A 26061-nucleotide genomic window follows, 5' to 3' on the forward strand; every position below is an offset into this window, starting at 1 on the left:
GCAATTCTGATTTGGGGTTTGCCCTCTTGCTTTCCTTTGGAATCCTAAGAATGCCATGTGACTGAGCCAGGGCTAGTCTGCTGGAGGAGGAGAGACCACATAGAGAGGACCATCATCTGCCCAGGCTTACCAGTCATGAACCAGCTGGCCCCAGTCTTTGCAGAGGCTGACCACAAGTGAACACATTAAGGCCAGCTAAGATTAGCCAAGACTGGCCCAGGCTAGAAGAGCTGCACAGCTCAGCTCGGATTTCTGACCCAGAGAATCATGAGCTAAATAAACAGTTATTGTTTTAAGTCACTAGGCTTTGGGGGTGGTTTATTATAGTATCATACATAACTGATATACTGTTTCTCCATAACTATTTTTTACCCCCTTTCCTTACTAGAATGTTCTCAGGTTAGTAAATTTATTTCCCAAAAATACTTTATTTTATGACATAGCTCTACCAAGTAAGTGCTAAAGGACTATTTGGAATAGTTATCACTGTGAAACAGGGCAACAATTTCCCCATCATCTTAGAAGTAGCCAGTCATCATGTATTGAGGTGCTTAGATGGAGTTACCATAAAATCTATCACATGGACTGCTTTCTTTTGGAGAGTCAAAGGGGTCCTAGTTAATTTTGTTGGGAAAACCAGGATTTATGCTTCCCCTACTTAGAAGGCACTGCCCAGAATATGTTTAGCGATTAGAAAAGAGAGCCTGGCAAGAACAAAAGACATTGTTATATTCATGTATAAAAATGAAACTCCAGACTTAGGTTGATAGCAGACCATGAAGTATAAGAAACCGGCAGTGTGAGGTGTCTAGGTGAGTCACATAGTTTTAAAGAAAGAGGGTCAGAGTGATAACAGGGCAGTGCTGCCCTTGGGGCAATTCTTCAGGTGCCATAAGGTATAATCAGAGAACAAAGATGCTTATGACCAGGTGATGGGAACCTTACTGCTGTGGCCACAGTGCCCTTTGTCCCATGCTGACTGGAGACCCCTGTGCTGGCTCTGCTGCAGGAGGCCCCTGGGCTTCCCACTTTCCAGGTGCTCACCTCCACCAGGTGCGGCGCCACAAGACTCCAGCAGCGCATCACGTGGAGCAGGGGCCTCGATTTGCTCCGCACGATCCTAAGCATGGCGTCCCCGAGGCGGAACAGGTGGAGGGCGCTTTTTCGGTCTTGGGTGGATTTCACTTCTCCTACAGGAAGGTAAGACCATGAAAGCCATCAATCCAAAACTCAGAAATAGTTTGACCTGTTCAAGCATGGAGAGAGGATGAAAATCAAAGAGCTGTACTCGGATCAGTGGGATTATTCGGTATGAATTTGCCAAGACAGGAAAGGAGCGTGGATTCAAGAAAGAACAGGTGATTCACTTAACAAAGCCAGGGCCCACCTCTCCTGTTCACTGTAGCATCCCTGACATTTACACTTGTCAGGCAAACAATGCCTGTTGATAAGGAGGAATGATGTCGTGGTTAAGTAGAAGGGCCAGGGAATCGGCTGCCTAGGCCCAAATCCTGGCTCCATCATGTAGTAGTTGGGTTACGATGGACCAGAAGTTTACCTCTCTAATCCACACTTTCTCATTGTAAAAGTGGGGATGATAGTACCTACTTCTTAAAGTTACTTCAAGGATGAAATGTGATAATGCTCATAAAGTACTTAGCACAGGGCCTGGCATAGACTGCCTACCACACACACTTAGTTATATTGTTACTGTTGTTATCGTTCCCATCCTTTACAGCCACCATCCACTTGGTCAATGCTTAATGGTACCTCTGAAGCCCTTGCCAAGCAGGTCAGGCCCCTTTGCACCCAGTAACATGCGATCTAACCTCTGTCTTGCTTCCATACAATCCTTGCCTACTTGGATCTCTTGCTACTTCTCTGCCACTGTCACCTTCGTCTTCTCCACTCTCTTTTTGCTCATGTGCTCCTGCTTCTCCCATACACCTACAAAATACTGATCACGATCAGCCTCTTCCAACCAGAATGTGCCTTTCTAAGTAGTCTTGCCGTATCAAATAAACTTCAAAATGACAGCAACAAAAATCATTGACATTTACTGATTGTTTACTCTGCATCAGACATTGTGTTGGTTCTTTGTGTCTTTAATCACTTATTTTTATTGAAGTATAGTTGATATACAATGTGTTAATTCCTGCTGTACAGCAAAGTGATTGAGTTATACACATATATACATTCTTTGTTATAGTCTTTTCCATTATGGATTATCATAGGATATTGAATATAGTTCCCTGTGCTATACAGTAGGACTTTGCTCTTTATCCATCCTATATATAATAGTTTGCATCTGCTAATCCCAAACTCCCACTCCATCCCTCTCCCACCCCCCACCCTGGCAACCACAAGTCTGTTCTCTATGTCTGTAATCACTTTAATTTTAAAAGCAACCCTTAAGAAGTAAATGTAACTACTGCCATGTACGGATTAGAAAACTGAAGATCAGAAAGGTGAACCAACTTGCCTAAAATGACGCAGCTGGTAAGTAGTGAAGGCAGCATTTTAACTTGGATCTGATTGATTCCAAAGCCAATGCTTCCTTGCCCTAGGTCTGCTGCCTCTTCCTGACCCTCACTGCTCGTGGTTTTTTGTAAGCTCAGAGTCTGCTGATTTCTCCATGCAGAAGACTTTGAAAGTGGTCCCTGGGCTCAGAGATGCTCTGGCAGTTGGCTGGATCTGGGAAGTTGGCTTTATATAGCTAAGGTTTTAAAGTCTATTAAAACCTCACGGGAAAGGACTATGGTTCTCAAATTAGAATCTGCAGGAAGAATCAAAATTCCTGATGATGGAAGGACCTCGGAGGTTGTGCACTTCAACCTGCCACCAGTGCGATCCTGGCACACGGCTCTGTGACTCTGCCCTGGGGACAGGGTACTCACTGTTACAGCACAACCACGCTGACTGCTGATGGACAGCTGCGTTTGTGAGCAACCTGCCACCCACTTGGGACGCTTGGGTGATTCAGTACAACTCTACCCCCTCTTCCACGTGTTGGCCTTCAAGAGGGCCTTCATCTGGCCTCATCCGTGAAGACAGCGATACTGACCCGCTGTTAAAGGGATATTCCCGGAGAGCAGTTTTTCTAAGAGTGGCCTGAGGCTTCTGTCAAGCCTTCCATTTTTCTCTCCCAGGCCCTTCTGAAATTAGAAGCTGCTTCTGCAAGCAGGCTGGACTAAGGCGGGTGTGTGCTTTGTGATATGGAGAGGAGTTCCTACCCTCATGTGAAGCTATCTGCACCCTGAGTAGCCACACCGTTTCTAGATCACAAGCACAAGATTTAGCAGAACACAGTCCGGCTCCAGCGGTAATACCCGCAACAACGGTGGCAGCAACATTTCCATTCACAAAGAATGATACCCTGCCCAAACCGCCAACCCCCATCCGCCACGATCATGCCTCAACACCAGATGACAAATTTTCACTCGAGCCAAGGTGACTGTGTACGAAGGGAATGTGGGTTCAAGTCTTCAGGCAGGCTGTTGGTATCAGAGATCTGGGCTGTTTCCTGCTAACCTCATGGCACGGTTTCTGCCAGGAAAGAATTACCTGGCATTGCCAGTGAGTAATCAACCGTTTCTGTGACGGAATGGAAAAGCTGGAACTGTGATGCTTTCTTCAGTTGGTAAAGAAAACCTCCCAGAGCCATGAGGTTCAACTTATCTGTAGCATCTTCAAAGAGCCTGGATGAAACAAAAAGACTTGTTACTTAGAAACAATTCAGCAAAGTCTTTATGGCAGAATGATTATGGTAATTTTCTTAGATGTGATTAATGAAAATGGGTAAACACTGTAAAGAAATGTACAGTACTATTATATCTCTTATTACTGAGTACAAGTCTACTCTAACTGATTCTAATCTGAAGGGCACAGACCATATTTAAAAAAATAATCTTTGTAGCCCCATGGCCTAGCTCAGCTGAGATGGGCACTGATAAAACATTTGGCAAGAAGTCGAAAGATGGCAAAGCATCGCTCCCAGAAACTGAAACACTGGGAATGGAATTCTTACAATTAGCTTCAATTCCATAAGCTATGCTAAAGAAAAAACTCAGCAAATTAATCAAGGCTTTTGTTAGGCTACAATTGGCGAGTTTAGTGCTGGGCTTGGCTCTCAGGAGGATTCAGAAGCAGAGTAAACTTGATCTGTAAGCCCCCCAGGGCCAGGGACTGACCTTCTCACCCCTCTGACTCATACACCCAGAGCCCTGGACGTGGTGAAACTCAAGTATGTACTGGAATAACGAATATTCCCTAACATAAAGGACTTTGCAGGTTCTTTTTGTTTTCCACTCTGTTGGGCACAGACATTTCTAGAAGGATTAGGGAGAAGGAGGTAAGCACAGGTAGCAGGGCTTAGAGGAGGGTCAGAGGCTCACTGGAACTTGGAATGTTGGGATCAAACACCGGTTTATGTGGCACATGAGGAATGAGGCGAGCCAACCTCCCTCTGCTCTGGGGTCATCCTGATGCCTGCCCTCCAAATCCATGGTGACCCCAGAAGAGCAAGCAGCCCTGTGGGGTGCCATGTTCTGGGTAAGGGAGAGTGTCTCCAATAGGAACTGAATAACAAAGCCCTCGTGAAGGGATACTACAAGGCACACAAGTTTTAAGACGGGAATCAGTGGATTAATCAGTCACAAATTATCTAAACAAATATATTTTTCTTGTGTTTTCTAATTTCAATTTCAACACCATTTGGTTTCTGGATCCCATTAATCATTTCTTCTTCCTCTTTCCTAGTAGGAAAAGAGTGGTGAATATTATATCCCATCTGACACCTGTATGCCACTTTCCAGCTTCCCAAACACTTTCACAGCCACCTTGTTGGATAGAAAGGAAAAAGGAATTATTGTACCAGGTTGGTAGCTGAAGAAACTGAATCTCAGTGCAACTATTCACACAGACTCAACCCTGCAGCTGGCTGGTGTCAAAGCCAGGAGTGAACTCGAGTCTTCTGAGCCCAGCCAGTGACGCTCCTCCCACATCTCTACGCCCTTGCTGTCCGTCCTCCCACGTGAACTTCACTGCGCCTGTGCTGGGTCGGCTGGGGCACAGCTGCCAGGTGTGGAAGAGTGAAGTGGGATGGTCTCCAGGTGAAGGTGACCAAAGCACGTTCCGCATCAAGAAGGGCCACCTCAATTCAGAAAAGCAGATAACAGGAAAGAGGGGGCTCATTCTTGTCTAGTTTCATGTGCAGCCACAGGAACAAGCAGCCAAATAATCACAATATATTATCATTTGTACATAGCTCACAAATATTAGTACCTTATTGTAATTTTGCACAGGCGGAAAGAAAAGCCTTTTTGAAGACAAATTGGGACAACTGTTGACTTTAGCCTTATTATACTAGGGGAACAAATGGTACACATTAGTCTTGCAATAAATTCTTAAATGTTTTAAGATTGCATTTTCTCTAATAAATATGCATTTTTTTTTTTTTTTTTTTTAAAAAGAAGGAGGACCACCTAACAGTTGGAATTACTGCGGATTCCTCCCTCTACATCTTAATGTGACTTCTGGGCATCAATTTAGATCACACTCCTGGGTGCAGGATTTTAAAATATTATCATAAAAATAGCAAATGTTTACTATTTGCCAAGCTCTGTCCTAACTACTTCCAGCGAACTAATTAATTTAACCTTATGGCTAGCCTGTGAGAGTTATGATACTTTATGGCCCTATTCTATGATGAGAAAGCAGGGCCTGTGGAAGTTGCCTGTGGTCACGGAGTAAGCGCAGAGCCTTCGCCCCGGGCTGCCTGACCCCGCCCCCGAGCCTCCAGCCTCAGTCACTAGACAAAAGAGTTCATTGTGAGTGTGCAGCGTGGTGGCAGACAGAGACGTACTTGAAAAAAATTACACGAGGCTGCAATGACTGGCTAACAAATCAAGTTGTCCTGGGGAGGGTTTTGAGCAGAAGAGAAGCATGTGGTGTGGCCAGCAGACGACAGGTGCTCTTTGGGGGGCAGCCCCCGGGGCGTGGCGGGAACAGCGCGCACCTGTCGGCCTGGGTGGAGAGCGTGAGCACGACCTTGGCGGCACTGCTGCCCGTCGTGAGGCTGCCCCCACGGAAGTCGGAGGCTCGGCCTCGGCTGCCTTCCCGGACGAGTTCCTGGATGGAGAGGGGCTGGATGACGGGGGCCGCGCTCAGGGAGCTCCCCTGCTCCAGGCTCTGCTCTTGGGGTGAGCCCTCGCTCTCCGGGTCCCCGAGGAGTCCGCCTCTGGGGGCCTTCTGAGGCTGGCTGATGGTCAGCGGGGGCTGAGAGGTGCCGTCGCTGAAGTGGGTATGCTCCAACGTGCCCACATACTCGCACACCCTGGAGAGAGTCACACACAGCAGCCGTTGAAAGTTGCAGCTCAGCCGGGCCCGCTCTGGCGACCCCACAGTGAGATACAAAGGAGCTCAGCCAGCCTTACAGTCCTCCTGAATTGTCCCCCTTCCTCTGGCGATAGCCACCTCTCTCCCCCTCGCTCTCCACTCCCACTCCCTCTCTTCCCGCTATACAGACTTTTGTTTGAGTTGGACCAGACAGCCTGGAGGTGGGGTAAGGACTCCTCGGTGAAAGCCTGGGAACAGAGCTCTGTTTATCCAGGTACGTCCTGTCCAGCGCGCTGGCTTATCAGGACTTCGGCTGTTTGCGTGAGTTTTCCCAAAGGGTCCTCTTCCCTCTCTCTCGTGCTCTAGTCAGGACTCGGGAAACATCTCCTTACTTTGAGATCCCAGAATGAGTGCGCATATGGCGGACTGGCCCTCTGGCCACAATGGGCCCTCACTCAGGGGTTCCATCCAGCCATGTCCCACTGGGTCCTGGGTCGTAACCACTACTGGGGCAGGGGGTGGGGTAGTCACCTAATCACGGTAAACTCAGAGAAGAGTCACAACGTATGGTACAGCTGCCAGCTTCCAAACTGTTCCCAATAGGACCTGGGACTAGAGACCCCCTCATCCCAGAATAAGTCCAGTTACTAGGAAAGACTATCCTGGATAATCCACTCTGATGTTCCATAATCAGGCCATTTTTTGACTCCATAGAAATTACTTGGGTGCAATTTAAGTCTTTCTCTTTTTCTCTTGCCTGTGAAAGCAATGGAGAGTAGCGGGTCACCAGCCTCCACATTAAAACCCACTGTGCGCCAGGCCGATTCATGCTGGCCCTTTCACATGTCCCTCTCAAGATGAGTTTTTCAACCCTAGAATGATCTTTGAAAGTCGACCAACACTCACTCAAGGCTGTATTTGCTCTGAGGATGATAAACAGAACCGAGATCTGGCCAGTGCTCTGGGCAAGATCTGGATGCCTGAGCCCCGCTGCGGCCACCATCCTGCTCCCGACCGTCCCTCCAGCACTCGGCCAGAACTGAGCTTGTAGAGGATGGGGTGTGTGCTGAGGAGATGGGCAGAAAGCCGCAGCCTCCCTGTGCCTGCTGCGGGTGGACAGTGGTCCTTCCTTTGTCCGAGGTCCACCCGACCGCCAGTGCCAGGGAAGGCAGGCTTTTCTTCTAGATCGTGGGAGGACTGTGGAGCTCTCGCTTTGTTTTTATTTTACAGGTGCTGTGAACCGTGTAACTGATTGGGAGGTTCTTTTTACTTTGATACTACAAAGCTAAGAGCCAAACTTTTGGCTGTCTTTGACACAATGTACTATTCTATTTTTTCCTTTGTCTAGCTAAATTAAAAGTAGGCAAACTGTACTTATTACGTGTCCATGTAAGCTAACAAAAATCCTTCTTTCAATAAAAAGGACATTAATAAACATACAGCCATATTATGTTGCTGACACATGACCAGCTTTTAGATCTGCCTAGTATTCACCTAACTGATGTGGTCTTTTACCAGCCTCTAGTTAAGAATCAGTTTTCCTTCCCTGGGATAATGTTATCTGCCTCTCACAGACAATGTCAATGATAGTTCACAGTTTCCTAAATTCAGTTCCGTCACTCTGTTCTCTGAGACATACATTCAGTTGGGACCTTATTCCCTCTTGTCTTTTTAACCTCTCATTTGGGGCTTTTCCAAACTCTGTGAATTACTGTGATCTGTTTACGTGCTGGCAGGTGCAGGGTTCCACCCCTTCCCCACGGCAGGCCCCCTCCCCCCCCCCGCCCCCCCCCCACCCCCGGCAGGCGGTGCCAGGCCCGCGGGAGTGGGGACCCGGTCACACACCTGAACACGTGTGGCCAGCAGTCCGGGTTGTGACTGCCCATCTCCAGGCCGACACTGAGGATGGCGTCCATGCACAGGACGTGGGCTGCGTGCAGCCATACCCCCTGCAGCTTCCCGATCTGCTCCAGTTTCTGCTCCACTTTTAGCTTCACTGCGTCAGAAAGACATTCGCTAGAATAACAGTCCAAGTAAGGGAGACAGAAGGCGAGGGAGAAAGGAGGGAAAGGAAACGATGTGCTCTTGGGCAAGGGCAAGAGGAAACAGGAGATGTCACTGGATGTCACTGGCAGCGAGCTCTTCAATGGCAGGTCCCCGAGGCTCATCATGCAAACTACCCAGCCCACAGGCCCACAGACATTGGTGACCCCAGCCCCGGGGTTGCAGAAGTCCATGGATTCTGAGCTGGTAGGTACAGTTCCTCTGGGCCCACCCCTGGGATCTGGGTCAGTCACAGCAGTGAGGATGGGCTTCAAGGGCCAATCCCAGCTAAAGCCATCTGTGCCCAGACCCATCCTCTGCCCCTGTGTACTCATGTTGATAATAAGAAAGAATTCCTGGCCTTCCCAAGTCCTCTCTGAGGTTTATTTAATGTTAGGTGTTCATGATGATCGTGTAAAACAACATATGTATGTACACACTCAGCGCCATGATGACCGCTTTATAAGTGAAAATTCCCATATCATTTCACTCCCTGAGTTTACGTTTATACTTGAGATCTTCAAATAATACTTTTTAAAATTGTAGATAATGAATGAGAAAGGATGCAGAAGGTGACTTAAGATGTCAATTACGCAAAACGCCAAGGCAAGGCCCAACGACAGCATCCTGCATGAACTGAGGTGTCCAGTCACTGGAAGATGGGTCTAGTGGGGAAACTGAGCAATGCTCCAGAACCCAGAAACACAGCACGCTCACTACAGAGGAAGCCGAACCATGCTCCTACTGTGAAGGGCAAACTGATGTTTAGCAAAGCATCATTTGTCTCAGGGATGGGATACTGATTTTATTTTTTATTTGTCTATAATTCAAATACTAGCTCTGGTTTAATAGTTTTTGAAGAACTTTAAATTTACGTATTTTTATGTAACTTATAGTTGTACATTTTAAGTAAAAGTGTGATACCCTTTTGCAGTTAACACTGGGGATGTGTAAGAGTTGCTTTGTTTTCACATGATTCTCTCTATTACTCAAGTTTGAGGAACACCAACCTAACCTGTTTTTCTCAGCTAAAGATGTGCTGAGTCTTTCTGTGACTACCTATTTTATATACCTGATACATTGTTAGCACAAGTTGGACCAAGCTTCCAATTTTTCCTTGTTTGCTGTCTGCCATTTATCTTCCATTGCTATTAGAAAGGCCATTCTCTTTCCTTATATCTAGATAACCATCCACTTCATTGACTGACTAATTTTAACAAGTTAAAAATCAACCCTTTCCCAAGTTCACAAAGCTCAGGTTTTTCTCTGACAAGAGCAAAGTCTTCCTGAGCCTCCTCTCAGGGATTCCTCCATCGATTTGATTCCCCCCTTCAGAACCCTGGCCATTCTATCTTTCCCACTGTAGCCTGAGGGGGTCCTCAAATGTGCACCCTGGGAAGCTTCAAAGCCAGTGGCCAGAGGACGCCACAGGTGTGAATAGCTGAGCCAGGTGGGCCTCTGGCTAGCAGCCAAGTGCACTTTCCTAGTCGCCAGGAGCCAGTATGTCTCTTGTGTCCAGAGGGACCTATTGTGAGCAGTCTAGAGCGTCAGCCATGTAAAACTGACCCAAGCCTGTTATCCAGCGGGATCTCATCACCAGCGGTATACAATACGCCGTGTATCACACATGCAACAGGGATAAGTGTGTCTGCGGGCATGTGCAAACCTCACACAGGCACCAGGTGGATTCTAGCCCTTCTGCTGTTACCTTGTGCTATGGCATCACCGGGTTCCTGGATTTCCCTTTCCTCTTTCTCTTCCTGGACACAGGAGGCGGCTGCCATCTGGGCGAGGGCTGACGCACAGTTGGCTGCAACTCCTTTAGAGGAAACAAACAATTACCCCTTAACTGAGTCTATTCTCTAACTACTCACCTGGCAGAAGCACTTCTAAAAGACTTGGTGTCCACTTGGGCCGTTCCTAATGTGTTCCTCGGGAACACCCCTTGGGCCACGGGTCAGGGATACCACGTCCGCCATACCTAGAGCACAGCTCAGCCGCGCTGCTTTCCGCAGCCCATCGAGGCTCATGCAGATGGCATCGCGTTCTTTTTGGTTCTGTTCTTTGATGCCTTCAGCTCCCAGAATGAAGGCCAGCCCTTTGGAGCTCCCCGCCATTCGGCCAGTCAGAGGGGTTGATAAAGTGTCGATCAAGTTCTTCCAGCAGCCAACCAGAATGTAGCGAGCGAACGCCACACCTAGAACGTGAAGGGCTGTGGGTCACCTTCCGGAGATAAAACAACCTGGCAATGAATGGCCTGGGATTCTCTGACCATCACATTAGCATTATCGAGCCGTGTGCAATTCTACTACAGGAAATACAATGGAAAGGGTTATATCGTATCATATTGCGTTACACTTTGTGCTTATAAATAATGAATGTTGCATCAGCAGCTGGATGATGCTAGTAACGTCCATCAAGTATTTTTCTGCCAAGATGAAATCTTAATTCATTTACGTCAGTACAGAAAGCTACCACATCATAATTTAATTGCTGGTAACACATGCGATGGATGTATATTCATAAACTCAAGACCCAAGTCACTACCTGCCACCGTGGAGTCATCAATTCTCCTGCCCTGGGTGAAAGGAGACTCCATAGAAGCTGAGGTCATCAGCTGCCCTCCAATTGCACTGCTCTCTAAGCCATCGATATCTGTCAAGGAAAAAGGGCAAGGTTTTTTTCTTTCTTTTTAAAGAACACTCCAGTCAAAAACAAATGGCTACCACAATATTCATTTTCTTCCCAACAAATAGTCATGGGATCTGTTATGTACCAAGTATGTAGCAACCTTTTATCAGAATATTAAAATTTTTGTTTTATCCATTCAATACAGTTTTCTTTCATTGCTAGAGCATTCTTCTGTTAGGCTGATGCATTTTTTTATTTGAGAAAATAAATTCTGATACCTCTGTTGCTAGAAAATCTATTGATTTAGAATATTTTGATCTTTGCATACTCGCTTTTATTCAAAATCATGGCATTATTCCCACATTTTATATGTACAGGTTACGCCAACATGGATCTGTTTTTCAGAGCTTCCTCAAAAGAATTAAGAGGAGGATAAGCCTCTTTGGTCAGATAATCATATAATCTGATTGGAAAGCACAATACCTTACTAATAATACCTTACAATTTTCAAAGTGTTTTCACGTAACATTTTTTTCATTAGATCTTCCCAACAACTCCAAGTACGTAGGCAGGGTAGGTATTATTTTTCCTTATTTCACAGAGGAAGAAATAAGTATTCAAAGCAGGTAAATCACCCAAGTCATGAGGCTGGCAAAGGAAGGAATTAGACTTAGTATTCACGTCTTCTGACACCCATCCAGGCCTCCTTCCATGACACCAAACTTCAGCTCAATATGGGATTCTAATTCACCCTGTTTAAATTTTTGTTAAAATATACTCTCATCTACAGAATTAGTTCAATGAACCATTCCTTAACATGCTGGTAAGAAGAGACTGGCCTGGCTTGAGAGGGCTGGGCTTCGATTCAGCCTTGCCTCTGAATTAAGTAGTCTTGTAGTCTTGGGCCAGGTACGCCATTCTCAGGGCCCCAAATTCCTCAGTAAAAAGGAAGTAACCATTGGAGGAGTGACCATGGAGTAGAAGCATATGCATTTGAATGCAGCTAACATAGGTGAATGCACCACACAGAGGGGACGGGAGAAGAGGGTAACATAAGCTTATTCCCTGACTTTAGAACTTCACCTTCACCCCAATAGGGTGAGACTTGCATGGTGTTTGAAAATTATTTCATTATATCTTTGATTCTTACAGTAACTCCAGGAAGTCTAGAGACTTCTGGTAACACATCTTTTTGAAAGTTGCTCAGAGAATATATCATAAAAGTTCTCACCTCAGTGAGAAAAAAATTTGTAACTATGAGAGGTGATTGATGTTAACTAAACTTACTGTGATGGTCATTTTACAATATATGCATATATCAAATCATTATGTTGTACACCTGGGATTAATATGTCAATTACCTCTCAGTAAAACTGGGTGTGGGAGGGAAGGCAGGGAGAAATCTATAGGACTACTACAGTGGGAACAGAGCAGTTTCACTGAAATTAATTTGACTTATGGTCAAATGGTCTAATGACATTTGCCAGAAATTGCCATGTATCAAAGTTTTGTTTCCTATGTGCTAGGTAAAGGACTGACGAATTCAAGTAACACAAAGCTTATCTAAGTGCTAAAATTCCACAATCTGTAGAATACTTTGACATGACATGACATGAGGAATGGCCACAGGTAGTAGTACAGTGTTGATGACCAGGTTACTGCTATTGCTTTTCCTTGTACATAATGGAAAGATCAGATGGACGTTTCCAAGCTCTAGGTTAATTGCTGCTCAAATTCACTTGTCACTTCACACCTGAAATTTGCTACAAAGAATCACAGAACGTAATTCTGTCGAATTCTTATGAAAAGTCTCTGTTTTTCTATCATTAATCTAAAGTTAGATAACTTCCCTATGGATGAAGCAATTGAACTTACTGTTCCATTATAAAAGAGATGGCTGATTAACAGTGATGACTGATGAATATGGCTCCTGTGAATAGCCTGTTATTTGTTCAATTTTTAAAATTAATTAATTAATTAATTTATGGCTGCATTGGGTCTTCATTGCTGTGTGCAGGCTTTCTCTAGTTGCCGCAAGCGGGCTTCTCATTGCAGTGGCTTCTCTTGTTGCGGAGAATGGGATCTAGGTGCGTGGGCTTCAGTAGTTGTGGCTCGTGGGCTCTAGAGCACAGGCTCAGTAGTTGTGGCGCACGGGCTTAGTTGCTCCGCGGCACGTGGGATCTTCCCAGACCAGGGCTCGAACCCAGGTCCGCTGCATTGGCAGGTGGATTCTTAACTACTGTGCCACCAGGGAAGTCCCTATTTGTTCATTTTTACATCTACTGTATGACTCCTTGTATTAAGATTCAGGGAAGAAATTCAGAGATTAATTTTGGCAGAAACTATGGTATTGAAATTAAAGCTGGCATGTTTAAGATCTTCATCTAAATTCCAAGGCATTTAGAAGCTCTGGACAGTACCTTTAATCTCAATCTGAAGCCAGTTTGTGCAGAGAGATGGAAATCAAGCAGTGCTTATAGGTAGACTGAATAAATGTCTCATAAATGTCTTCATAAATATGAATTCCTATTTTTCAAATGGATGTAAATATTATCATGATTAATAAAATACTAATTGGTCACTTGTCTGGTGATGATGGTCCGCAAGGCTTGGGACCCAGTCTTGCTTCCCCCAGTTCCATCCTAGTTCTGGAACCAACACTCCAAATGCCAGACAATGACCAAGACGCTGCCTGCTATGGATAGACCTCACTGTATGTCTTGACTCCCTGCCTGATTTCTAAATAGTGCCTTCCCCCAAATTCCTCAGTGTTGATCTCCACCTGCCAGTAGTTCACTCTGCCACCTTTGTAAGAGTGGCAACCACAGGCAATATAACATATCCTTTGGGACAACAGATTCTGCCTCCCAGCTGGACTGCCCCCGGTTCCTGCCAGTGTGCCCCGTCCGGTGCAAAGCCGTGTGGAGCTGTGTGAGGACATACACAACACAGAGAGGGCAGGGCATGTAGGGTCATGCTCTACTTATCACATCAGTGGGAGCCATGAAAAGATCACTCAGACAGATACCAGTCTGGGAACTCACATCAAATTTATTAAGGCTCCTGATGACCAGTCTAAACTTTTGAGCACTCCCCGATCTTGACCTGACATTGTAGTTATGCCATGCAAAGCCATGAGTGGCTGCTTTTGCCAAAATGTTGCCTTATGACCACACCCCATACTTCTCTTTATGTTCTCATATGATATTTCCAATAGTTAAATAGGATTTTAAAAACTCGAGACACTAAAGAAAAGATGCTGGGCAAGCTATTTTACATTCTTTCTTTTTTTTTTGGCCATGTTGCGTGGCTGGTGGGATCTTATTCCCCCGGCCAGGGATTGAACCCGGGTCCCCCTGCAGTGGAAGTGCAGAGTCCTAATGCCAGGCAATTCCCTTGCATTCTTTTTCACTCTGGTACAGCTGGGAAGGGAAGGGAGGACCTCTGATATGGACAAGAAATGGGGATGAAGCCAAGTTTAAAATCAATCATTTTACATTACTGGCAAATTCTCAGAAGCACTGAACGATACAAGGTATCTATAAGCATGTGAGAGTTTCCAGGAATAATTCTGGGCTTTGCGCCCAGACCGTACTTCATATCCCCAGAAGAGGTCTACAGTTTTATCCCAACAGACATAGGTGCTAAATAATTCCTAATCTAATGGGGCACAGTGAGCCTGCAGAGTCCCACGTGGAAAAAGGACAGAAAGTTCTTATGAGGTGAACTCATGACACTTCTCTGGAACTGTCATCAACTGCCAGGGAGGTTTTGTGGGTGCTGTTTCAAAGTCTGCTTGAAACACTACTGCTTCCCTGAAAGGGGCTTTGAAGCGTGGGCCCTCCCCACCCCACCGAGTGCCACGGAGCCGTGCAGGGAGCCACTGACCAGTCAGCATGGTGATGAGGGGAAGGCTGTTGTCCTCGGGGCTGCCCCAGTAGCCGGCTTCTCCGAGCATGTTTCTGTCGAGAACCTGGTGGTAAAGCTCCTCGATCCAGGCCTGGGAGAAGACCATCAGCACCCCGCTGGTCTGCACCTGCTTCATGAACTCTTTCTGCAGAGAAGATCACACGAGAAGGTGACCAAATACGATCCCTTGCAAACAGGCTCTCATTTTCCTCTGCCGCCTCTTCACGTCCCGAGTCACTGAGTCACCGCTTATGGGAAAAACACAACCTTGTCGACTGGGGGACAGAAGGTGGCGAGGGAAGCGGAAACTGCAATGGAAAAGTCCCCAACTTCATGAAGGTCCTTTCATTTATGTGATCTTTTTAAGAAACCCTGTAGGAGGAGTAGGGATACTACATTTTATATTTGTGCTCTCTGACATGTGGGAGGATTAGAAAATGCACAGAAATGTTTCACAGAGCACCTCCTTCTTAGTGTCCCATCAGCAGCAGAGGTGGCATGTCCTCCTCAAAGGACATATGTGTCTCAAGAGATACTTGACTTACACTCATGAAGCCACCGCTTACCCTCGGAAACATACAATTTGTCAATCATTTATCAAACAAATGACTGTGGATCCCTTAATGTCGCTCCGTGGATTTAGGCTCTCGACCTGGTCCCAGGGTCCGCCATGGAGGGGTCTGCTCACGCCAGGGAGCCAACCACGGAAGAATACTCATCACTGTCATCACCTCACAGGAGGTGTTCTGTTATCGACATTAGTGAGCTTAGCTCTGGGTCCGAGTGGGTCTCGGTATATTTTGGAACTCAGTGAAGGGTTTTTGTAACAGCACGCCTGCATTTTCTGCAAAGGGGACCATTCTCTGCACATCTCCTGCTATTACTTAAAATGCTGATTACGTTTTTGAATATGTCTTACACACGTGTGTTTAATGCCACTGGATGAAGTTACTGGGCCAGTGGCAGGCAGCCCTTTGCAGGCACACGGAGTTCTTTACTCCTGGAGCTAGGTGGGTAGCTCTGCGGCTCACCGCGCGTGCAAATTGCACAACGGTTCCTGGGCGTCGCGTCCGTCCACCCTCCACAGCCCCGCGGGCATCACCCATTCCAGATCAGTGTGAGATAGAACACACCGGCCATCCCTCTCGTGGCAATGACACTTGGGTGCCAGCCCAGAGGCCGCTGCTGGTCCTCGGCGTGGCGAGGCGGAGACGCACACTCACCATGGTGCCTGGCACCAGGGCGGGTCGCTTCCGGTAGTAGTCGCCGTGGGAGAGCTTCAGGTTGAGCAGCAGGGCGCAGTGCGCGGCCGAGTACAGGCTGTCCGCGTTCATCAGCATCTGCAAGCCCAGGCTGCTGTTCCCGTCGAATCCCGGGGAGTGCATCATGCCTGCGGAGAGAATCCAGAGACCTCAAACACCACGCCTGGCAAGACCCGCTTAACGTCTGGCTTACCGCTTACAGAGAGCCACGAACCAATCCCAGGGAAGGAGCACCTCGTAGGGTACCTCTGTAAAGCAACGACAGCCAGCAAGGAATAGTGTTAGGGCAGAGACGTGCCCTAGACTGGTGGGGAAGAGCATGCACTCTGGAGTGAACCTACTTGGGAAAATCTTTGTTACTCACCGGCTGCTTTGGTAAAATCACTTAAAGCCTTCTCTACCTAGAAATAGGCAGAATAATTGATTGCCTCTGTCTCCTGCTCAAACTCTCCAAATGCCTTCCCATCACAATATAAAAAAACCCCACCCCACCCCTCCCCTCAGCCACCCCAACCTGTCTGTTGTTCCTTGACCTCACCAAGCCTGGACGTGCCTCAGGGCCTTTGCATTTTTGCCTCTCCCCAGAATGGTCTCCCAAGATCTCTGGATGACTAGCTGCCTCGATTCTTTTCTTAAAATTAATTGATTAATTTATTTATTTTACTTTTGGCTGTGTTGGGTCTTTGTTGCTGTGCACGGGCTTTCTCTAGTAGTGGTGAGATGGGGCTACTCTTCGTTGCGGTGCGCAGGCTTCAGTAGTTGTGGCACGCAGGCTCAGTAGGTGTGGCTTGTGGGCTCCAGAGCACAGGCTCAGTACTTGTGGCGCTGCTCCACGGCATGTGGGATCTTCCCAGACCAGGGCTCGAACCCAGGTCCCCTGCATTGGCAGGCGGAGTCCTAACCACTGCACCACCAGCGAAGCCCTGCCTCGATTCTTTTAGGGTTCTGCTCAGATGTCAGCTTTTCACAGACATTCCCCTTTAATTCCATCTAAAATAGCATCCCTCGTACCTACAACCATCCTCTGCAATATTCCTCCTCACCATGCATTTTTCTTCATTGCCTTAATGGCATTTATCAATATATATATATTTGTTTATTGTCTGCCATTATTACTATTATGTAAGACCTACGAGAGAGTGGAACTTTGTTCACTAGAGAACCTCAGTGCCTAGAACAGTGCCTGGTACACAGTAGATCCTTTAAAATTACTTGCTGAATGAATGAATAAGAATAAATGAAAAAGTTTGCTATGGCAACTAGATGCAATACACATTTAAGATGCTTAGTGCAGTAACTCATAAGTACAAACTTTTCTGAAAGTAATAATGTTCCTCAAAAAGCTGAACATGGAATTACCATATGACCCAGCAATTTTGCACTCTTAGGAGTGTACCCAGAAGAACTGAAAACCGGAATTTGAACAGATACTTGTATGCCAGTGTTCACTGCAGCAACTAAAACAACAGTGTAATAAAAATAAAAAAAAAAAAAACCTTTGAATTGGGCAGTTTAAATGGGTGCATTGCATGGTATGTGAATTATATCTCCATAAAAGCTGTTAATAACCAGAGGGCAGACAGCAGAAGCAAGAAAAACTACAATCCTGCAGCCTGTGGAACAAAAACCACATTCACAGAAAGATAGACAAGATGAAAAGACAGAGGGCTATGTATCAGATGAAGGAACAAGATAAAACCCCAGAAAAACAATTAAATGAAGTGGAGATAGGCAACCTCCCAGAAAAAGATTTCAGAATAATGATAGTGAAGATGATCCAGGACCTCGGAATAAGAATGGAGGCAAAGATTAAGAAGATGCAAGAAATGATTAACAAAGACCTAGAAGAATTAAAGAACAAACAAACAGAGATGAACAATACAATAACTGAAATGAAAACTACACTAGAAGGAATCAATACCAGAATAACTGAGGCAGAAGAACAGATAAGTGACCTGGAAGACAGAATGGTGGAATTCACTGCTGTGGAACACATTAAAGAAAAAAGAATAAAAGAAATGAAGACAGCCTAAGAGACCTCTGGGACAACATTAAACGCAACAACATTCGCATTATAGGTGTCCCAGAAGGAGAAGAGAGGGAGAAAGGACCAGAGAAAATATTTGAAGAGATTATAGTTGAAAACTTCCTTAACATGGGAAAGGAAATAGCCACCCAAGTCCAGGAAGCGCAGAGAGTCCCATACAGAATAAACCCAAGGAGAAACATGCTGAGACACATAGTAATCAAAGTGGCAAAAATTAAAGACAAAGAAAAATTATTGAAAGCAGCAAGGGGAAAATGACAAATAACATACAAGGGAACTCCCATAAGGTTAACAGCTGATTTCTCAGCAGAAACTCTACAAGCCAGAAGGGAGTGGCATGATATACTTAAAGTGATGAAAGGGAAGAACCTACAACCAAGATTACTCTACCCGGCAAGGATCTCATTTAGATTTGATGGAGAAATCCAAAGCTTTACAGACAAGCAAAAGCTAAGAGAATTCAGCACCACCAAACCAGCCCTACAACAAATGCTAAAGGAACTTCTCTAAATGGGAAACACAAGAGAAGAAAAGGACCTACAAAAACAAACCCAAAACAATTAACAAAATGGTCATAGGAACATACATATCGATAATTACCTTAAACGTGAATGGATTAAATGCTCCAACCAAAAGACACAGGCTTGCTGAATGGATACAAAAACAAGACCCATATATATGCTGTCTACAAGAGACCCACTTTAGACCTAGGGACACACACAGACTGAAAGTGAGGGGATGGAAAAAGAGATTCCATGCAAATGGAAATCAAAAGAAAGCTGGAGTAGCTATACTCATATCAGATAAAATAGACTTTAAAATAAAGAATGTTACAAGAGACAAGGAAGGACACTACATAATGATCAAGGGATCACTCCAAGAAGAAGATATAACAATTATAAATATATATGCACCCAACATACGAGCACCTCAATACATAAGGCAACTGCTAACAGCTATAAAAGAGGAAATCGACAGTAACACAGTAATAGTGGGGGACTTTGACACCTCACTTACACCAATGGACAGATCATCCAAAATGAAAATAAATAAGGAAACAGAAGCTTTAAATGACACAATAGACCAGATAGATTTAATTGATATTTATAGGACATTCCATCCAAGAACAGCAGATTACACTTTCTTCTCAAGTGCGCACGGAACATTCTCCAGGATAGATCACCTCTTGGGTCACAAATCAAGCCTCAGTAAATTTAAGAAAATTGAAATCATATCAAGCATGTTTTCTGACCACAACGCTATGAGATTAGAAATGAATTACAGGGAAAAAAAATGTAAAAAACACAAACACATGGAGGCTAAACAATACGTTACTAAATAACCAAGAGATCACTGAAGAAATCAAAGAGGAAATCAAAAAAACCTAGAGACAAATGACAATGAAAACACGATGATACAAAACCTATCGGATGCAGCAAAAGCAGTTCTACGAGGGAAGTTTATAGCTATACAAGCCTACCTAAAGAAACAAGAAAAATCTCAAGTAAACAATCTAAACTTACACCTAAAGAAACTAGAGAAAGAAGAACAAACAAAACCCAAAGTTAGCAGAAGGAAAGAAATCATAAAGATCAGAGTGGAAATAAATGAAATAGAAACAAAGAAAACAATAGCAAAGATCAATAAAACTAAAAGCTGGTTCTTTGAGAAGATAAACAAAATTGATAAACCATTAGCCAGACTCATCAAGAAAAAGAGGGAGAGGACTCAAATCAATAAAATCAGAAACGAAAAAGGAGAAGTTACAACAGACACGGCAGAAATACAAAGCATCCTAAGAGACTACTACAAGCAACTATATGCCAATAAAATGGAAAACCTGGAAGAAATGGACCAATTCTTAGAAAGGTATAACCTTCCAAGACTGAACCAGGAAGAAACAGAAAATAAGAGCAGACCAATCACAAGTATGATATTGAAACTGTGATTAAAAATAGTCCAACAAACAGAAGTGCAGGACCAGATGGCTTCACAGGTGAATTCTATCAAACATTTAGAGAAGAGCTAACACCCATCCTTCTCAAACTCTTCCAAAAAATTACAGAGGAAGGAACACCCCCAAACTCATTCTATGAGGCCACCATCACCCTGATACCAAAACCAGACAAAGATACTACAAAAAAAGAAAATTACAGACCAATATCACTGATGAATATAGATGCAAAAAATCCTCAACAAAATACTAGCAGACAGAATCCAACAACACATTAAAAGGATCATACACCACGATCAAGTGGGATTTATCCCAGGAATGCAAGGATTCTTCAATATACGCAAATCAATCAATGTGATACACCATATTAACAAACTGAAGAAGAAAAACCATATGATCATCTCAATTGATGCAGAAAAAGCTTTTGACAAAATTCAACACCCATTTATGATAAAAACTCTCCAGAAAGTGGGCATAGAGGGAACCTACCTTAACATAATAAAGGCCATATATGACAAACCCACAGCAAACATCCTTCTCAACAGTGAAAAACTGAAAGCACTTCCTCTAAGATCAGGAATGAGACAAGGATGTCCACTCTCACCACTATCATTCAACATAGTCTTGCAAGTCCTAGCCATGGCAATCAGAGAAGAAAAAGAAAGAAAAGGAACACAAATTGGAAAAGAAGAAGTAGAACTGTCACTGTTTGCAGATGACATGATACTTTACATAGAGAATCCTAAAACTGCCACCAGAAAACTACTAGAGCTAATTAATGAATTTGGTAAAGTTGCAGGATACAAAATTAATGCACAGAAATCTCTTGCATTCCTATACACTAATGATGAAAAATCTGAAAGAGAAATTATGGAAACACTCCCATTTACCATTGCAACAAAAAGAATAAAATATCTAGGAATAAACCTACCTAGGGAGACAAAAGACCTGTATGCAGAAAACTATAAGACACTGATGAAAGAAATTAAAGATGATACCAACAGATGGAGAGATATACCATGTTCTTGGATTGGAAGAATCAATATTGTGAAAATGACTATACTACCCAAAGCAATGTACAGATTCAATGCAATCCCTATCAAATTACCAATGGCATTTTTTATGGAACTAAAACAAGTCATCTTAAAATTTGTATGGAGACACAAAAGACCCCAAATAGCCAAAGTGGTCTTGAGGGAAAAAAACGGAGGTGGAGGAATCAGACTCCCTGACTTCAGACTATACTACAAAGCAACAGTAATGAAGACAATATGGTACTGGCACAAAAACAGAAACATAGATCAATGGAACAAGATAGAAAGCCCAGAGATAAACCCACACACCTATGGTCAACTAATCTATGACAAAGGAGGCAAAGATATACAATGGAGAAAAGACAGTCTCTTCAATAAGTGGTGCTGGGAAAACTGGACAGCTACATGTAAAAGAATGAAATAAGAATACTCCCTAACACCATACACAAAAATAAACTCAAAATGGATTAGAGACCTAAATGTAAGACTGGACACTCTAAAACTCTTAGAGGAAAACATAGGAAAAACACTCTTTGACATAAATCACAGCAAGATCTTTTTTGATCCACCTCCTAGAGTAATGGAAATAAAAACAAAAATAAACAAATGGGACCTAATGAAACTTCAAAGCTCTTGCACAGCAAAGGAAACCATAAAGAAGACAAAAAGACAACCTTCAGAATGGGAGAAAATATTTGCAAATGAATCAACGGACAAAGGATTAATCTCCAAAATATATAAACAGCTCACTGAGCTCAATATTAAAGAAACAAACAACCCAATCCAAAAATGGGCAGAAGACCTAAATAGACATTTCTCCAAAGAAGACATACAGACGGCCACGAAGCACATGAAAAGATGCTCAACATCACTAATTATTAGAGAAATGCAAATCAAAAGTACAATGAGGTATCACCTCACACCAGTTAGAATGGGCATCATCAGAAAATCTACAAACAACAAATGCTGGAGAGGGTGTGGAGAAAAGGGAACCCTCTTGCACTGTTGGTGGGAATGTAAATTGATACAGCCAGTATGGAGAACAGTATGGAGGTTCCTGAAAAAACTAAAAATAGAATTACCATATGACCCAGCAATCCCACTACTGGGCATATACCCAGAGAAAACCGTAATTCAAAAAGACACATGCACCCCAACGTTCATGGCAGCACTATTTACAATAGCCAGGTCATGGAAGCCACCTAAATGCCCATCGACAGACGAATGGATAAAGAAGTTGTGGTACATAGATACAATGGAATATTACTCAGCCATAGAAAAGAACGAAATTGAGTCATTTGTTGAGACGTGGATGGATCTAGAGACTGTCATACAGAGTGAAGTAAGTCAGAAAGAGAAAAACAAATATCGTATATTAACGCATGTATGTGGAACCTAGAAAAATGGTACAGATGAACCAGGTTGCAGGGCAGAAGTTGAGACACAGATGTAGAGAACAGACATATGGACACCAAGGGGGGAAAACTGCGGTGGGGTGGGGATGGTGGTGTGCTGAATTGGGCGATTGGGATTGACATGTATACAGTGATGTGTATAAAATTGATGACTGATTAAATAAATAAATAAATAAATAAATAAATAAATAAATAAAAGCTGTTAATGAGGAAACAGTTTCAAAATATACATAAAAAAATAGTTATTGGTTTCCCCCCAGCTATTGTTTTGAAACATTCTTTTATATTTCATAGTATGGTTTTCACTTTGAAAGGCTCCTGTGTTTTTCATAAATTAACTAAAAACAAAAAACAGTGATACCTCATACTCTAAAGATGGCCTCATTCAGCCAGAGAGAGTTGATGCCTAGTTCAAACTTTCACAGACAGTTTGGGGTGACAAAAATTACCCAAGCCTGCTTCTCCTTATCTGGTACTATGTCCGCCCCAGTGCTACACTTGTTCCTACAAACACTCTGAGGCTGGATGTAGGGATGTAGGTGAAACAGCCCATCCTGAATATGTGCATGCAAACGACACGCACCTATATACTCTTCAGAGCATGTCTAAAATTATCCTTTAATCAAAAATGTGCCTCTTACATGAAGTGCAAAAATTCTCAAAAATTATCGGTCAAATAAGTAGGAAATACAAATGTCTAACTGGAATGGTTACTTATATATCTGTGAACTTCTTAATGAATATGCTGGTAAGAAGATAAGAATCAGAAGAAGCTTTCAAAGCTGAGAAAACGTTAAGACCTCTGCTCTATTTGAGAATAATGTAAACATTTTTTGGTGGGAGTAAGTATGTCTATTATCCCAACGAAACCACCAAGGCAGGCAAAGATTAGGCATTCCCTTTGCCTTCCGTATAGAGTTCGGTGAGAACTTTGCAGCTGCCTTACGAGATTCTTTTACTGAGAGTACTTTGGAATCATGGGCTGAGGGGCATTTATAAAAGGAAGGTCGAGTTGAGAGTGGGTTTTTAAATGAAATCCTTGGTCAGGACACGGGCAGTGTGTCTTGGCCCTGATGGTCCATAGGAATACTCCACCCTCTTAAGGTCCTGGTGGGTTGGTTCCAGTTCTCTGGAGTAGATGAAGCACAACAGCAGTCTCCTTCCACAGTACACAGAAAGCAGCATGCAGTGTTGCTGGGTATTTAACGACCCTGGATCACAGGTGAAAGGAATATTTGAGTCTATGAACCAGGGGGAAAAAAATAAAGAATCTGCAAGTGGCTTTGATCTTAGACATCAGTAATAATTTCTTTTAAAATTTGCAACCAACTATTTACCTTGGAATATGTTTTGGAACCTGAGCACATGCTCAGATGCTGAAAGTGAAAAAAGCTAATGTATCTGCTAGCATGAAGACCCAAATCATTAGCAGAGGTGTGACAAAGCCCTGGAAGTCACCGCTGGTGGCTATGCCGAGTTCTGAAATAATTTGTTAAACGTGTTAGGGGCAATCTGTTGGTGCTGGCGTATATCTCTATGCAGATTAATTTCTTACAAAGAACTGGCAAATTTGACAATAAAACAAAAGAAGGTATAATCTATTAATTTAAGGAAGATAATTTTCTTGATTTACCAGATATAGTTCACTGGTGATATTAATAATGCAAATAACATGATAGGTGCAATTTATTAAATGCTTTCTATTTTCCAGGACCAATCTCTTCTCATACATTATTTCATTTGATATATAATATATATCTATATATATATCTATATATAAATTTGATATATTATATATCAGATGCCCCACTTTATTTTACCAGTGAGGAAAGTAACTTGAAAATGTTAAGTAGGGCTTCCCTGGTGGCGCAGTGGTTGAGAATCTGCCTGCCAATGCAGGGGACACGGGTTCGAGCCCTGGTCTGGGAGGATCCCACATGCCGCGGAGCAACTAGGCCCGTGAGCCACAACTACTGAGCCTGCGCGTCTGGAGCCTGTGCTCCGCAACAAGAGAAGCTGCGATAGTGAGAGGCCCACGCGCCGCGATGAAGAGTGGCCCCCGCTTGCCACAACTAGAGAAAGCCCTCGCACAGAAACGAAGACCCAGCACAGCCAAAAATAAATATAAAAATAGATTAATTAATTTAAAAAAAAAAAAGAAAATGTTAAGTAATTTGCCCGAAGTTATACAGCTAGAAATTGGCAAAGGTCTTTTGGGCCCAAACTCCAGGCTTTTTGCACTCTGCCACATTGTACTTGCTTCTAATGTTGGGAAAAGATCCCAATCTATCATGTTCTAACAGATGCTCTATTTTCATTCATCCTTCTGATTGGTCTCATTGAAGTGTTATTGAATTTGGGGTGACAAATTATAGTAACTATGACCTTTAACATATTCTGGCTATTTGGTTTTTTTTCTACTTATCTGTAACTAAAGTTCATTCTCTGTCTATGATTAAGATGTCCTTTACTGTCAGCAACAGGAGGATGGATCACTTGCTTGACTGGTTACCAGTGCAAGACTGGATACAAGATTAGCATAAAATGACCTTGAAAAGTACCTTCCATGTCTAAGATAATTTGATGTTTCTTTTTAAAGTAAACATTAAATACTTGATGTAAAACATTTAACAGTACTGAAGAGTATAAACAATATAAACAATAGCCCTGCTTCTCCCAAGCCCTAATGAGGCCCCTCCCAAAAAGACTCACTTCCTTCTGTGTATTATGTAGAAATAAAATCACAAACGAGATATGACATACATTATACTGCAACTAGGTGTTTTCTAAACAATCTCTTGATATTGGCACTTATAGATCTGCCTCATTCTTTTTTAATAACTGTGCATATACCACTGCATGACTGTACTGTGATTTATTTAATTAATGTTTTATTGGTAGACACTGATATTTTTTCAATTATGAAAAAGGATGAAATGATGAAATAACACTTCCGTAAGAATATCTGTGGGATATGTTCCTAAAAGCAGAATAAATACATATATTAAGTTTGATAGATGTAGCCAAAATATCTTCCAAAGACAAGACGGGCCCGAGTCCCAGAACATCACAGAGCACTGGACAGCCTACCTGAGACTCAATGTAGGGGGAAGTTAATGAATCTTTCTTTCTTAAGTAATCAGTTGAGTTTCCTACTCTATGCAAACAAACCTAATCCTAACTGGTAGAGGCGAGGTTTTCTACCTGTATTTTACCTTCTGTTTTCCACAAAGGTACTGAGATAAATCTGCATTATCACCTTTTGGGGTGTTTAAATCATAGGGCCAAAACCTGAAGCTGGCAACAACATACTTGCCTTCTGGTTCTATATTCACAAAGTCAGAGCTTCTTCCAGAGGCTATGGTCCATTTCCGGAAGGTGATGGGAGGAGGAAGCAATGAGGAAGAGAAGGGAGATGCCCTGGCTGGGC

The 26061-nt window shown here is 43.6% G+C and overlaps 1 protein-coding gene across 6 annotated transcripts in view; it reads right to left on the reverse strand.

The window, feature by feature from the left end:
• ARFGEF3 (ARFGEF family member 3) overlaps nt 1-26061 on the reverse strand; it is a 198460-nt gene that overhangs the window by 48695 nt on the left and 123704 nt on the right. For all 6 annotated transcript variants that reach the window (XM_082474366.1, XM_082474365.1, XM_082474368.1 and 3 more), the window contains 9 exons: nt 16143-16309; nt 14899-15064; nt 10927-11034; nt 10361-10576; nt 10088-10198; nt 8182-8332; nt 6017-6334; nt 3565-3698; nt 1045-1190 (listed from right to left, as the gene is read on the reverse strand). In XM_082474366.1, coding sequence (XP_082330492.1) covers nt 1045-1190; nt 3565-3698; nt 6017-6334; nt 8182-8332; nt 10088-10198; nt 10361-10576; nt 10927-11034; nt 14899-15064; nt 16143-16309 — 1517 coding nt within the window. The remainder of the gene's footprint in view (nt 1-1044; nt 1191-3564; nt 3699-6016; nt 6335-8181; nt 8333-10087; nt 10199-10360; nt 10577-10926; nt 11035-14898; nt 15065-16142; nt 16310-26061) is intronic.

This window comes from Balaenoptera physalus, assembly GCF_965194825.1.
Source record: "Balaenoptera physalus genome assembly, chromosome: 9".
In the NCBI taxonomy this organism is placed as follows: Eukaryota; Metazoa; Chordata; class Mammalia; order Artiodactyla; family Balaenopteridae; genus Balaenoptera; species Balaenoptera physalus.